This window comes from Hemicordylus capensis, chromosome 1 (assembly GCF_027244095.1).
Source record: "Hemicordylus capensis ecotype Gifberg chromosome 1, rHemCap1.1.pri, whole genome shotgun sequence".
Taxonomy (NCBI): Eukaryota; Metazoa; Chordata; class Lepidosauria; order Squamata; family Cordylidae; genus Hemicordylus; species Hemicordylus capensis.
This window is the reverse complement of record NC_069657.1, coordinates 381,429,890-381,445,360: the sequence shown is the minus strand read 5'-3', so window position 1 is coordinate 381,445,360 and position 15,471 is coordinate 381,429,890. Positions and strand designations below refer to the sequence as shown.

The 15,471-nt window shown below is 46.1% G+C and overlaps 1 protein-coding gene across 3 annotated transcripts in view; it reads left to right on the top strand.

Moving 5' to 3' along the window:
• The window catches only part of ARID4B (AT-rich interaction domain 4B), a 198,303-nt gene that overhangs the window by 97,226 nt on the left and 85,606 nt on the right, over positions 1–15,471 (top strand). For all 3 annotated transcript variants that reach the window (XM_053299581.1, XM_053299573.1, XM_053299591.1), the window contains exons 7-8: positions 2,252–2,343; positions 14,043–14,181. In XM_053299581.1, the coding sequence (XP_053155556.1) occupies positions 2,252–2,343; positions 14,043–14,181 (231 nt within the window). The remainder of the gene's footprint in view (positions 1–2,251; positions 2,344–14,042; positions 14,182–15,471) is intronic.

Below are 15,471 nucleotides of genomic sequence, written 5' to 3'. Positions count from 1 at the left end.
GATCCGTTGAATCCATAAGATCCTCCCAAGCCATCCCCACTGCAGAAGTATGACTAAAACCATAGCAGACCGTATATTACTGGCGGTCTGCACAAAAACTGACTAGGAGATGCCCAACTGTTCAATATAACAGACACTAAGAGCACGAGAGGACAGTTTGGTGTCGCGAGGAACTACTTAGTCGGCCCGCGAGGTGCCTGCGCAGGCGCAGAGGTTGACAGGGGTTGCAAAAGAACAGTTGTGCCAGTGCCTTGATTTGGCGACAACGTTCCCTTGGCAAGAACGTTCTCTTTTGTTCCAAGTCGAGGGTGGCTCCAATGAAACTTAGCTGTTTCCTTGGAGTTAGGTTTGACTTTTTCCAATTGACACTGATTCCCAACTCCTGGAGGAGGTGTAGCAACATCTGGATTTTTTATTTCACTGATTCTGAATTATCGTCCTCCATGGCAGTCATCCAAGAACTGAAGAACATGGTGCCCAGCCCGCCTTTAAATAGCGTGTTGAAGGTGTGTAGGCGGGGCTTGGTCACCCTGACGAGCTGCAGCATGCCACGCAGGTCCTGCACAGGCACGTTACCCATTCTTATGGATATCAGCAGATCTCTGCCAGATCAATAGTTACAGGTGAGCAACCTGTTTTTCCAAAATGAGGGTCTTAAGAAATCAGTAATTTTGTTTGCGGGAACAAACTTGCTGTTGAAATTACAATATATGCACATGTGCTTATGGCTTGAGCAATGTGTGTTTTACTTTAGAGTTTTCTGTGAAATGAAGAGTGGGGCAGAAATTGTCCATTTATGAAATGCCTGCTTTAAACAAAAATTGGACTTAAAGATGTTTCCTTTCAGAGACGGTAATATGTGTGTTTCAAGTAGAAAACATTCTTATGTAAAATACAAAATACAAATGGCTAGTTATAGTTGAATTTTATAGTCCCAAGACAGCATTAAACATGCCAATAAAATAATTTTTGGGAAAGTGTATTTTTTTCTGCAGTATTAAGTGAGGAAATAATTTTGGTTTAATTCTTAAGATGCACCCTCCCTGTGCATTTTTCATATTTTGTTTATTTATATGCCACAGGTTGCTAACACTGAGCCTATGAATTCACAATCAAAAATTGATAACTAATTTGAACATCTGTTCACAGAAGCAAAGAATATACTAACGTCTTGTAGCTGGAGCTGAAACATTACATTTTAATTTCATTATAACATTTTAATCCTATCTTCCTCTCAAGTTGCTCAGCACAGTATACTGCTTCTCTATACTCCTTTTATCCTCACAGTAACCCAGTGAGCTGAGAGAGAAGGAGATAGCCTGGCCCAAGGCCACCCTGTGAGCTTTTTGTTGGGGGGTGGGTGGGACTTGAACCTAGATCTCAGATTTCCTAGACCAATGCCCTAAATCATAAGATCACATTTGCTCTCCCCTCAGTCTTTTCCCAAATCCTAATACTTTCTTAATTCGTATCATCTGTATCTTTTCCTATCACATTTTGTCTGGGATTTTTGCAGCAAAAGTTGGTTTTGTTTTGTTAAAGGCAATTGACTGCCATTAAGCACAGTGAAAATCACTTATTTTGAAACCGCTCCAGTATGGGACCCTGGATGGTGCAGATCGAGTACACCTCCAAGAAGATGGTCTTCTCTTACTTCCACATTACTTCTCCTGATTATTCTTAGTTCTGCTTCTAGGAGCCAACTGCTGCCATTAAGTGCATCTTAGCTTAGAGAAGGATTGAATTTAAAAGAAGAGGAGTGGCTGTATTTGCACATCCCCCCCCCTTTCTATTTTTCAGGTGTTTTGAAGGTCAGGGAGTTGAACTTTGCATTGGTTAGGGCTTCAGCAAGCACTTCCAAAGTTGCCAGTTTTCTAGCAAATTGATCAAACATCCAAACCCTCTAGTGGTACCAGTTAGACCAAAAGTTACTTTGAAAAAGTGAAGTGTTGCAGATTTTCCTGGGAGTGCTGGTAGCAGGGAATGATTATTGAGGTACACACAAAAAAGGGGGGAAGTACTCAATTATTCACCTATATAAACTAAAGTTTACATCTAGGATTCCTTTTTTATCAAGTTCCTGCTCATTTGCCCTTCAACCTACAAGTTGAAGGTTTAGGTTGTATAAGTAGAAGAGTCTGCTCCACTGGTTTGCCTTCCCATTTGATGCATTAATATTCAAACTGATTTGGATAGTGACCTTTGTTGGGGAAAATTCAGATAATAATTCATGTCATGCTTTTGTCAATAGACACTAGATCAGCTTCCACTGACCAACCCTGAACATTTTGGGACTCCTGTCATAGGAAAAAAAACAAATAGAGGAAGGAGATCTAATCATATGTAAGTTTCCCCCCCTCCTTAATTGTTCTCTGATTTGTTATTATATTAATTTCCTGTAGGTTATTTGGAGTTTGTACTGTTGTAAATAACTTACAGATTTGTAAACTAAAAAGGTGGCATGTGATTCTAATTTTAAGTTGAAAGTGCTGCTGTGAAGTCACTATTCAGAGTGGCAGCAGTGCCCAAGGGCAGGCAGGAGTGGGACAGTGCCATCATTGACCACATATGCCTAAAGGGGCCAATTATTGTATTTATTTATTAAGAATATTTATATAACACTTTTCAACAAAAAAAACACATTTACATAGCTGTTTACGTAGCAAAGGGAATAAGATATTGTTCCCTGTCCAAAAGGGGCTCACCATCAAAATGCAAAATAAACACTAGCAACAGCCACTGGAAAGGATGCTATGTTGTGGATTGAATATGGACAGTTGCTCTCCCTCACTAAATATAACACAGCCACCACTTTGAAAGGTGGCTATTTGCCTGGTTATCAGGTTCTGCTACATAAGAAGACTCCAGTTGCATCAGTCCAAAGGTCATCCCAGTCAAGCATCCTGTTTCCAAAAGTGGTCCGCTAGGCTAGATGAATCTGGGAAGCCTACAGGCAAGCATAACGGCAACAACCCTCCCATGTTGTTTGTCCCCCAGCAGCTGGTATTCAATGGCATTCTGCCTCTGCACCTTCAGGTTCCATGTCGGTTCATGGCAAACATATTCGCCATGTGAATTCATCTAAATTTTAAAGCTATCTAAGCCCGTGCCCATCACTACATCTTGTGGAAACAAATTCCATAAATTAATTAGGCATGTTTAAAGAATTAAATTAATTCCACTGGGTGACTCTGGTTTCTTATGTTACGAAGTTTGCCCCATGATCTTGAACTTCAAGTGCAAATGCAAGTTTTCCCTTGTATTTAACAGTTTGTATAACAAGGCTATGCTTGCCTTGCACAAGGTTTTTATGTTGCAACATCTAGAGCTAGAAACTGGATTAGTTAGTCCTTTAAAATATGTTCTGGTTGCACTATCTTGCATTCTTAGTGGTTTGAGCACATGGCAACCCTCTGGAAATAACAGAGGTGGCTATAGATATAGACACTTCCAACTTGTTCTGTGTTAGAGGTGTAGTTATTGGTGGGGGAGAAAAGCAAAGGTAACATAAAACTGATGAGATGCTGTGCTCCAAATGTGCTTTTTAAAGATAAAGCATGGAAATTGCATTAATGAAATATGCTTTACTTTTACCAGTGTGGTTTCTTACATCATGCACACATGCACACACACTGGGCGGTATCCAGACTAGCTGTGTAAGTGTCATTGAAATCAATGAGATAAGTTAGTGATGACTAACTTAGTCTGGGTGCTGCCCCCCTTTTTTGAGTTTTTTAAATTTAACATTGCATAGTACTTTAATGTAGCAAAACACTATTTGAGGAAAAATATAAACAATGATTGTGCAACGTGCTCAAGAAATGCTGACACTGGAATAGCCTAGCCAAGTATAACATGAATAGCACCACTTAGATAATGGGTTTTATCCAACACTCATCTTCTGTTAATAGCTTAAAAGTGTTGTTTCATCTGTACTCTTCTCTCATTTGTAGACAAAATGATTTTCCCTACTAGGCCTTAACAGAGCTTGAAATTAACAGAAATTTCTGGTTTGTCTTTGTTTACATCAGCATTGTAAATGAGGACTGCATAGCTTTGGGAATAAAACTGAACCTTTCCTGCATGCACATTAATACATTCCTACAGAGATATCCAATTACTCATCTCTGTTGTCAAATACCCTCAAATGCTTGCATGGTAGATGTGTATGTCAAGTCTTTTGAAAGGCCAGCAGGATATTGAGATATTCTGCTCTCCATCCCCATCATAGCTATAATAGTCTCTGATCAGGGCCTGCCAACATATCTTAGGGGACAGTTAAAATGAGGGATCTGCACAAAATGGATTTTGAGTTTTATTTCGAGGATTGTTTGGGGGAAAGGTTAAAAATTGCCCGCTTGCCCATTTCCTTTGTGGGTTGGGTGGTAAGTAGCACCCATCATGCCCTACCACCCAACTCACTTTGGTGTCCCTAGGAGCTACTCATGAGGAACAATGGGGTGTTTCAAATTCCCCATTGTTCCCTGTGGTCAGAACAAACTGCACTCATAGAGTGCATACACAAGTTTTGCATTGCAATTTGTAATACATTTTGCAACGCTGCCTTGAAAAAAAAACCCTACAAAAGCACACAGTGAAAGGGAATCTGTCCCTCCCAACACAGAACACACATTTCAGACACAGTCCAAAAAATAACCAATAAAGAATAACTGACCCAGAATCCACTGCCAGCCACAGTGCCTGCTCTGCAGTAACGTCATCAAGTTTCTTTCTCACACATAATTATGATTACTTATGTTACTTCCTAGCATCACAACAGCTGCCACAGCAGTACCCTTAGCAACAAACATAGACATAAAAGCTCGACAAGAGCAACTTGAGACACATTTTGACTGAGTACACCTTGCAATACATATTGCAGACCAGACCAAAGCAATGAGTGAACCCAAGTTAATCTCAAGGCCACACAAGGAGCTCATCACAGCAATCACCAATAAATATTACACACACACACACACACACACACACACATTTGACAAATATTTATATACCGCTTTTCAACAAAAGTTCCCAAAGCCGTTTAAATAAATAAATAAAATGGCTCCCTGTCCCCATGGATCTCACACTCTAAAAAAGAAATATATGTTACACATCTGCAACATCCACTGGAGGGATGCTGTGCTGGGAATGGATAGGGCCAGTTGCTCTCCCCCTGCTAAATAAAGAATCACCACTTTTTAAAGGTTCTTCTTTGCTCAGTTAGCAAAGAGCTGACACTGTCCATTTCTCACCATAACACTATCTCACAAATGAAACAAACCACAGCTCAAAGAAGGCAGGCACCTACGTTCTGCCTTTGTCAAACTGAGATCCAGCAAAATCAGATAGTTACAGAAGCAATAGCATAGTATATTATATGCTGAGAAAAGAAAACCACAAAATTGAATCCTTTCCATCTTGCCAGCCACAGAGAGACAGAAGGACAGAGCAGTCATAGCCTGGGCAGCTCAGCTCAGCCTCAAGCTCAGCTGTCTGAAGACTCAATGGGTACTTGAGATAATACTGAGCTAGATGGACCAATGGTCTGACAAGAAACAAAGCTTCTCCAACAAATATTCCGTAACACGCCTGCCTGTGCCTGGATGACACCATGGCCTCAGATAGGTGCTGTGTCCCAGCTGACAGCCTGACACATGGGCCAGGGCACCAGTCCATCACATCATGGGCCATGGCGGTGGGGTGTGTGTGTGTGTGTCTGTGTGTGTCAGCAGCACTAATGAGCAGATTGATGCATCTGGTTTTGAGGTTGGCCAGGGTGGGGTGAGCTGCCAGTGATGTTGCAGTGGGTGGTAGTGACTGTGTGTCACTCACCCTCCATTAGGTATGAGCATGAACTGGTTCGGAGGCCCTTTTAAAGGTCTCCAGACTGGTTTGAACCCTGTCCAGCTCGAAGGTTTGATGGCGTGGGGGATGGCTTTAAGGATGGGGGAGGATGCACTACCCCCCTCCGCAACTTAATCCCCCTCCCTGATGGGCTTTTAGAGAATCGCGCACCAGCAGGGGAAACGTGTGGGGGGTGGAGTGCATCCTCCTCGTCCACCCTTAAAGCCACCACCCCCTGTCTGTTCCGTGCACATCCCTACCCTCCATGGCCAGCTCTGGATAGCCCAACAGAGGGAGGTTAGCCTTCAGGAAGACCAGCAGCTCCACCTAGCCAGTCTCCATGTGTGAGTGATGGGGTGTCACCGTATCCCCAGCTATGGAGAATACCCTCTCACTCTGGATGCTGCTTGGCAAGCACAAGAGGAACTGTCCGGCAACTGTCGCCAAGCCTGGCCAGACTTGGCGATACATTGCCCAAAACTGGATCACTTCCATCTCCCAGCCTGCCATCAGCTCTGGCAGGTACTGCAAAACTCACTGCTCAGCACTTCTGCAGGGCTCTGTGGGCTCCTCCAAGGTGCCAAGGAAGCCCTCTGCGAACCACTGGGAACACTGAGGCAGATCTAGCGATGTCCTTTGCCCTACCAGAGACACCATGCTGCTGGACCAGGAAGCAGTGGTGATGCTGCTGCTAGTGGTAGACTGTGCACTAGTAGTAGGCACTCCAGCACCCTCCTCCTGGTTGTTCCCCAATCTCCTCTTCCACCTAACCTCTTCAAGCAGGAGGTCCCTCCACCTGGGTAGTTTGTCAGGGGTGACAGCTTTGCCCTTCATCCTTGGGCCACATGCTCTGCTGATGGACCCAAGGATATCCTGAGCTGATCCACCACTCAAGTCCTCAGCTGACCTGCCAAGGTGATTGTTCCCTCAGTGTTCAGCATGGACTGGAGCTCACCCATCATCTTTTTGAGGAGAGAACCAGCTGTTTGTGGCAACAAAGAATTGCTTGAGTGTCAAGACAACCTCAGAAATGAGTGCCCAGTCCTGGGTGGAAAGGTTGCACACTTCCAAACCACACCTACTTGCCAAGTCATGGATCGCCAGCTCTTGATCCTGCAGGTGCTGGAGCAAGAGAAAGGTGGAGTTCCACCGGGTTGGAACATTCTGAGGGATCAGGTGTTCCAGTAGACCAAGCTCAAGCTGCCTCTCCTTGAGCATCCACCTATCCTTTTCACTTACTTTGGTGGAAATAAGCTGTGATCCTGTGGCACTTCTCCATGAGAGCAGCTATGGCAGCAGCAGATTGGCACTCAGTGCCTTCAGCAGAGATGCCTTGCCTGGCTGCAGTCCCAGAAAGGCCAAGCGCATCCCTCATGACCAGGTTCAGAGTGTGTGCCACAAAATGGGTGGACACAAAATGAAGCTGCTCGATTGCCTTCACTATGTTCAGACCATTGTCAATCATCATGGTCACTTGGTGAAGCCATCCCTGCACCTGGCAACCCATGGCCACCTACAGCTCATCTGCCATGTGGTTAGTGTCCCCATCTCCACATGCAGCAGAGCCCACTTGTTCTCTGCTGTATGGAAGGGGCTGGCCATGCCACCAGCTGCAGATGTCCCCTCACTCTTCTGCCCCACCAGTGCACCATGAGGGACAGGAAAGAAGCATTCAGCCCACTGCTGCTAATCCACAGATTGGCAGTGAAGTGTACGCTTGTGTCAGTTGCTGCTGAATACAGCAGCCACAACACAGCCTCCCTGCATGCACAGTACAGGGAGGGCACCACCTGCCTGCTGAATGTGGTGCGTGAGATGATCTTGTAATCTGGGGCAAGCAGCCGGCAGAAGCCAGCATTCTCCACCACTAGGAATGGCTGGTCATCCAAAGCAACCATCTCCCCAGTGGCCCGGGTGATGAGATGAGGCTCTGGGTGACCAGACCACTTGCTCACTGACTGCACCCACTGCACAGGCAACTTCCTCTGCTTGAGAGCACGAGCAGGTGCCTTGCTGCTATCTGAAGTCACACCAGGCCTATTGCTGCCAGCAGGACCAGGGCACCTTGAGTGACGTCATTGCAGATGCTTCAGCATCTTCGACATCCGAAAATATTTAGGGTCCTTCTCCCTGCTGACCTATGCCTGCAGTGGGTGCAGACAGTATGGGTTGAGTCACCACGGCAAAGCTCAAAGTGGTCCCACACCATGCTACCTTTGGAGCCGGTATGGCCTCATTTGAATGGTGGTGGTACTTGGGCTGCTGGTTCCTTCTGGGGGCCACCACCACCAGTGCCCTCTGTTAGAGGTGTGCATGGAACTGGCGCCTGCTGGTTTGAAAGTTCTGGTGTAGGGATGTGCACAAAACCACCTGGCCCGGTTCCAGACCAAACCTGAACCACAGTGGGCCAGTTTGTTTTTGGCCCCCTTTGAACACACACACACACACACACACACACACACACACACACACTAGTTAGGGGGCGGGGGGTCTGTCGAACATTTTTTGGGATTTCTTTTTTCTTTGTTCTTTTAAACTTATCCCTTCAGGGGGGCTTCTCCAAGGAAGTGGTGGTGGGTCTGTGGAGATTCCCCCTCCCCCCACCTGCCTTCTTCTTGGTAAAAATCACCCAGTTCAGGCATCTTTGGCACTTTCCGGGCCTATTCCCCAGCGCAGCAGCCATTCTGGAGCACCTGCGCAGTGGGACACTGTGTGGCTGGGTCACCAGGCTACTCAGGGTCCCACTGTGCAAGGATGGGAGCCTCCAAAATAGCTGCCACGCTGGTGAATAGGCCCGGAAAGCACTGAAGGCACTTGAACCAGGCAATTTTTACAAAAAAAGAAGGAAGGCAGTGGGAGGGGGACTTTAGCAGTCCCCATCCCCCACCACCACCTTGGAGAAGCCCCCCAGAGGGGGTAATTTAATAAGAAGAAAAAATAAAAATGTTTGACTAACCCCAGAGTTGGTGTGGGTGGGAGACGGATGTTTGTTCCAGGGTTGAGCCAAACCGGGAGTTGTGACCCCGAACCTTTGAACCAAATCGGTTTGATATTGAAGTGGTTTGGATTTGAACTGGTTTGCACACCCCGAGTGGGGAGGGAGGGATATCCTTAAGGATGGGGGAGGGTCCTCTTATCCCTCCCACCACATTTCCCCCGGTGGTTCTGTCTTTTAAAACGGTCCAGGAGGGCAGCTGTGTACCTCTTTGCCGTCCCGGTGCCTCCTCAGACAGGAAGTGTGTGTGTGCATGATGTGCGCACGCGCACCAGCCACTTCCAGTCCGAGAAGGCACCGGGGCGGCAAAGAGATATGTTGCTGCCCTGTTGGATGTTTTAAAAGGCAGCGCCGGCAGGAGAAATGCGATGGGAGGGGTAAGAGCACCCTCCCCTGTCCTTTTGAACCAACCGAACCACCTGATGTTCAAACTGGTTCAGAGGCCCGTAAAAGGGCCTCCCAACTGGTTCATGCACATCCCTATCCTCCATCCAGGGATGAGAAGGTCCAGGAAGCAAAATGAGTCCCTTCTGCTCTTCCTCAGTCTCAGCCAGGGTGCTGGGGGTGTCGCACTGTCAGGGAGGATTGGGGAGAATGGTAAGACTGTTCTGGCTGGTCTAGCAGCTGACACAAGCTCCTCCTCTGCTGTCAGAGGAAGAGCGTCTTCCCTGACAGGCTAGGACCTCCCCGCTAATTCTAACTCACCTGCCACCAGCAACTGCACTGGAGGACCACGCTCCTCCAGAAAGGTGAGCTTGTGTGCAGGCACAGCACTGCGGCCAATTTGAGGAGTAGGCCCCTTTTGCCATCATCCACCACAATCAGCATCACTCCTCCCGCTGCCTTCCACGCTCCTGGACATCTTGGTTTTAAAAAAAAATTCAAGCCCTAAATCTGATCAGAGGGGATAAATAGAGCCTTTAAGGCGATTATTTTAAAAAGGGGTGTGGGGTTGGGCGGTGGTCTGTTTATGCTGTGTGCACCACACACAGTGCTAGCTATAGCACTGTAGTGCACACATAGTAGCTAGAAAAATTTAATACTTCCCAAATAAAGAAGCAGGCGATGTGCGCAGTGGAGCTATCAACCATGGGCTATGTTGAAGGGAAGGGAAAGGAAAGGAGATTACTGTGAGCTCTGCTAACCCACCCCTCCTGCCTAGAGTCCTAGTGCCTACTACCTAAATCCTTCCCCAAACTAGGCCCTATTAAAAGGAGAACTATAACCTGACCAAGAGTAGGGGGCGGGGGCTTGCCTTCTGGTGTGTTCTGCTGCTCTCTGAGGCACTCAGGCCAAATAGACACTGGGACTCAACTGCCGAAGATAGAGCAGGTAGGCGCCAGGTGCAGGTGGGCCCACCCAGAAAATCAACCCACCCAAAAAATCAAAAAGAAAAAGCCGGTGCTGGGGGACCAAAAAAACACCAAGGAAACGGAGAGAGCTTGGCAGGCTGAGCACCAGACAAAAGTCACAGAACACAACAGCCTACCAAAAAAGAAAAGAAAAAAGAACTCAATCCAGGCATACAGCAGCACCAAAGGTGCAGCTTGGGACTGCAAAATAAAAATCAGTCAGCACAGCACCCCAGTTATTAAAGCCACTGGGCGCTGTCTTCAAGAAGAAGAAATCCTCAGAAGAAGAAGAAATCCACAGCAGCACTTAATTAAAGCCACTGGGGCTGCTTGTACAATTAAAAAAGTGTGTGGTGGAGTACAGTTTGTTGGTACTGCAAGAAGGCGGCAGGCGGGGAGAGAGAGAGAGAGAGATTGAAGCCAGCAGGCACTCTCTGTCTCTCTCTCCACTGGGCAAGGCAGGCCACAGGCCGTCACCACCAGTCTGCTCTGCTCTCTGCTGCAGTCTCTTATCCTTAAGAACATAAGAGCAGCCCTGCTGGATCATGCCCAAGGCCCATCTAGTCCAGCATCCTGTTTCACACAGTGGCCCATCCTTCCTCTGATGTATCCTCATCTTCAAGAATGGGCTCTCTCTGCCCAGTCCCCTTAAATACCGTGTTTCCCCGAAAATAAGACAGTGTCTTATATTAATTTTAGCCCCCAAAAATGCACTAGGGCAATTAGCGGTACATCAGAAATTACTGCTAGGTCTTACTTTTGGGGTAGGTCTTACTTTCAGGGAAACAGGGTACATTTTGGAACTCTCTCCTTCTTCCTCCCCCACGGCCAATGAGGGCACGATTGCCCATGACAACACTTGACTTGTATGAGAACAAGCCAATTAAGAAGCAAGAAGATTGCAAGCCAGTCAGAGGCCAGTGCCAGAAAAAGAATCAACAAGATATAAACAGGCATCCAAGATGGCGCTCAGAATGTTGAAATGTTCAGATTGAAATGTGGTTGTTCTGTTCTGAGCTTGAAACAGGCCCTTTATTTTTAGAGTGTTCTGTTTCGAGCATGAAACGGCCTGTTTCGAGTCGAAACATTTCGCCAAAAAAAGTTCCACACGTTCCTAGTTAAAACTTGCCAGAGACAGTGGAGGAAAACAGAATGGACAAATGATAAGTTAAGATTACTCCACAGTACATATGCTTACCATTGCATAGTTGATTACTATAAATAACTACTTCATGTTCTCCTGGAGACTGTTGTGAGGTTCCCCATTGATTGCTTAATCTAATGAAATAATTGTATTTATAGGTAATAATAATTGTATTTATAGGTAATAAGAGAAAGGTGGAGAACTGTGACATTTGAAATGTATTTAAATTAAATTAGTATGGTGCTTTCTTAGAAGAGTTCCATCCCTAAAGTCTCTTCTTATTTGACTGCAGTGCAGCAAAGGGTTTGAAAACAGAAGTTAATTCACCTCACTAGCATTTCTATCCTCATGTGATTGAAGGGCTTAAGCTCTTCATTCAGGGTTGAAACTTCTTCGTCACACAAGATGTTTTGACTGCAGAGTTTCCTCTTTATCTATATCCAGCCTTACCCTCCTGATGACCACAGCTAAAGTCTTTCCACCTGCTCCTGTAGGTCAGCTGTCCAAGTCATATGAGGCTGCTGTAGATTGTAAATACTTTGGCCAAACTGCCTTATAGGAACATAGGAAGCTGCCATATATTGAGTCAGACCATCGATCCATCTAGCTCAGTATTATCTATACAGACTGGCAGCAGCTTCGTTGCAGGCAGGAATCTCTCTCAGCCCTATCTGGGAGATGCCAGGGAGGGAACTTGGACCCTAGATGCTCTTCCCAGAGCAGCTCCATCCCTTAAGGGGAATATCTTACAGTGCTCGCACATCAAGTCTCCTTTTCATATTCAACCAGGGCAGACCCTGCTTAGCTAAGGCGACAAGTTATGCTTGCTACCACAAGACCAGCTCTCCTCCCCATTACTGTATGACAGCATCATCATATTTTATAGTATGTACCCATATTTAGGGATGTGCACGGAACCACGGAGGCGTGGTCCAGCACTGGGGGGCATATAGCTTTAAGGGCGGGGTAGTAGTACTCACCCCTCCCGCTGCTTTTCCCCCTCCGGCGCACGACTTTATAGCAAAGGTTTGGGGGCGGCAGCATTCCTTCCTGCCGCCCCTGCCCCCATCGTTGCCCATCAAAAGCGGAAGTTGAGACCACGCATGTGCCCGTCGTGGCACGCGCACCCATCACCACCACCGCGTGCGCGCCGCACACATAACATGTTGCGTGCGCACGGCGGCATACGTGCCTGTGCTGCGACAGGCGCATGCATGCTCTCAACTTCAGCTTTTGATGGGCAACGACGGGGGCAGGGGCGGCAGGGAGGAACGCTGCCGCCCCAAAATCTTTGCTACAAAGTTGTGCGCCGGAGGAGGGAAATCGGCAGGAGGGGTGAGTACTACTCCCCCACCCTCAAAGCTACATGTCCCCCCGCCGGACCGGCCCCAATCCAGACCGGTTTGGAGGCCTCTGCAATGGCCCCGGACCGGTCCGGTGCACATTCCTACCCATATTTACCCAAATAGAAGACTATTCTGAATTTAAGACGCACATACCCCTTAAAATGTAGAGGCTAAATGCAGGCTATACCTGTATTTACCTAAAAGGATCAGGACTCTGAGTTTATTTATTTATATATTGTTAAATTTATATACCGCCTTTCATTAAAGCAATCCCAAGGCAGTTTACAGCAAAAAAAAGAAAAATTTTAACACAAGATGGTAAAAAAGACACAATTAAAATATTAAGTGGGGAAAAATATTAAACAAATCTGATTTAAAAATTTAAAACAAAAGCATAAAGGCAATAAAAACTATAAAGAGCAGCAGCAGAGAATCAAATAAATGCCTGGCAAAAAGCCAAGATTTTACACTTTTTCTAAAAGCTGTGATGGAGACCAAGGAGCGAATAGCCCCTGGGAGAGCATTCCAGAGTCTGGGGGCAGCAACAGAGAAAGCCCTGTCCCGCGTGCACGACAACCGAGCCTCACTCATTGTCGGTACCCGGAGCAGAGCCCCCTCAGATGACCTTGTCAAGCAGGCATCAACCCTTGGAAACAGGCGGTCCCTCAGGTATCCCGGGCCCAAACCATTTAGGGCTTTAAAGGTCAAAACCAGCACCTTGAATTGGACCAGGAAACAAACTGGTAGCCAGAGCAGCTCTTTCAAAATGGGTGTGATGTGCTCCCACCGGGCAGCTCCGGATAAGACCCTAGCTGCCGTGTTTTGCACTAGCTGCAGTTTCCGGATGTTCTTCAAGGGCAGCCCCTCGTAGAGCGCGTTACAGTAATCCAGCCTTGACGTGACTAAGGCATGGGTAACTGTGGCCAGATCTGCCTTCTCGAGAAAGGGACGCAGCTGGCGCACTAGCCGAAGGCAACCCCCTGATTTCTAACTTTAAAGAACATGGAAAAAACCTAGTCTTGGATTCAGATACAATACAGTATATTCACTATATTCTATATTTCTAGAAAGAAGCTTTCTCTTGAATTCAGTATCCCTGGGAATCTCAGACTTGGGTTCCCAGATGTTATTGGACTGCAACTCCCATCACCCCTAGCCACAATGTCTTTGGCCATCATAGCTGGGGATGATGGGAGTTGTAGTCCAACAACATCTGGAGACCCAAGTTTGAGAATCCCTCCAATAGCCATTTCAAATAAATATTGTCCATGCTTCAAAGTATTACTTTAAAATCATTGTAACTTATTTAGAATTCTAAACAATATAGTAAAATTTAATTTACATCTCTTTCTTTTTTTTAGCCCAGAGGAAGAATCTTCCTCATCCTCAAGTGATGAAGATGAAGATGACAGGAAACAAACTGATGAATTGTTAGGAAAAGTTGTATGCGTAGACTATGTTAATGTGGATAAAAAGAAAAATCTCTGGTTTCCAGCCTTGGTAAGTGCTTTATTTTTGCACTATTTCAAAGTTTTATTTCGATAAAACAAATAATATCCCTGGAAATCATTTAATGCACTTTTAGATGTGTAACTCAAAAGTCTCAATTGTCACAAACTCAGAATATATAGCAAAAGCCTGGCTGACATCCAGGATAGCCAAATCGAGATACAGCAGAGAAGCTGCTCTGAGCTTAGCAAGAGTGTTGTAGAACACATGTGAGGAGAGGGATTTTCATTGCTTTTTACCATCCCTATAGGTGCTTTTTGCCTTCAAACTGTGTCCCTGAGGGTCCTGCAGCCCTCGGAACTTTTTTTTTTTAGAGGGGAGAGCAACAGAAATGTCCCCCACCCCACACTGACTGTGTACTCCACTGCTCCACAGCAACCTGGCTGGGCTCAGAGCAGCCTCTCTGTGCCAGAAGCAGTTCCTCTATATCCCAGTTTGGTTGCTCTGGCTGTCATTTGCTATCTGCATATATCTGTTTGTGCATATATGGGAGTAACTTCACTTCTGTATTATTGCACACATATATTGATTAAAACAGCCATTAAGAGGAGGCACTGGAAGTGTAAAGATCATGTATATTTGGTTACATTTTTACGTAAAATGGATACTCATTTTTGTTCTTTTGAGCTACTTGATTACTCCTCTTATTTTCTTTCCACCTTGCTATTGGTCCAGCTGCATAGGTCAATAACACAATTCGAAAGGGCAGTATCCTAATCTACTACATTGCTCCTGTCTTATGTCATGAAGTAAATTGACAGAATCTTCATGTTCAAACTGGGTGTGGACCTCATGTCCTGCTTATGGACTTCCCAGAAGTCTCTGATTGACCACTTAGAAACAGGATGTACTAGATGGACTCTTCCAGCAGGACTCTTCTTGTCCTTAGTTGTTATGTTGCAGCAAGCATAGCATTAATGGAGAATGGAGGAAAGGCACCACATAAGATCAGTCTGTATTTTTCTTTCGGACTTGGAAAACATTGCTCAGGGAGGAGAAAGAGCAGCAGGCAAGGGCTAAACAGAATTTCTTTCCTGCTGTTATCTTGAGTGGTCAGTACCCACAGGTAGCAATCATAATCTGGTCACCAGATTCTAGACCTGTGCAAGTTGGAAACCTGGAAATTCCAACATCAGAATTCCCAGGCCCCACCACCTGGAGAAATTAGAGCATGAGGAAAGTGCCCTGGGGAGCCTACTGGTGGTAGGAGCCCTTTCACTGGCCACCCAGCACTGGTGCAGCGGTGGCTTGGTGGCACAGTGGTGTTCGTGAGTTTGTGGG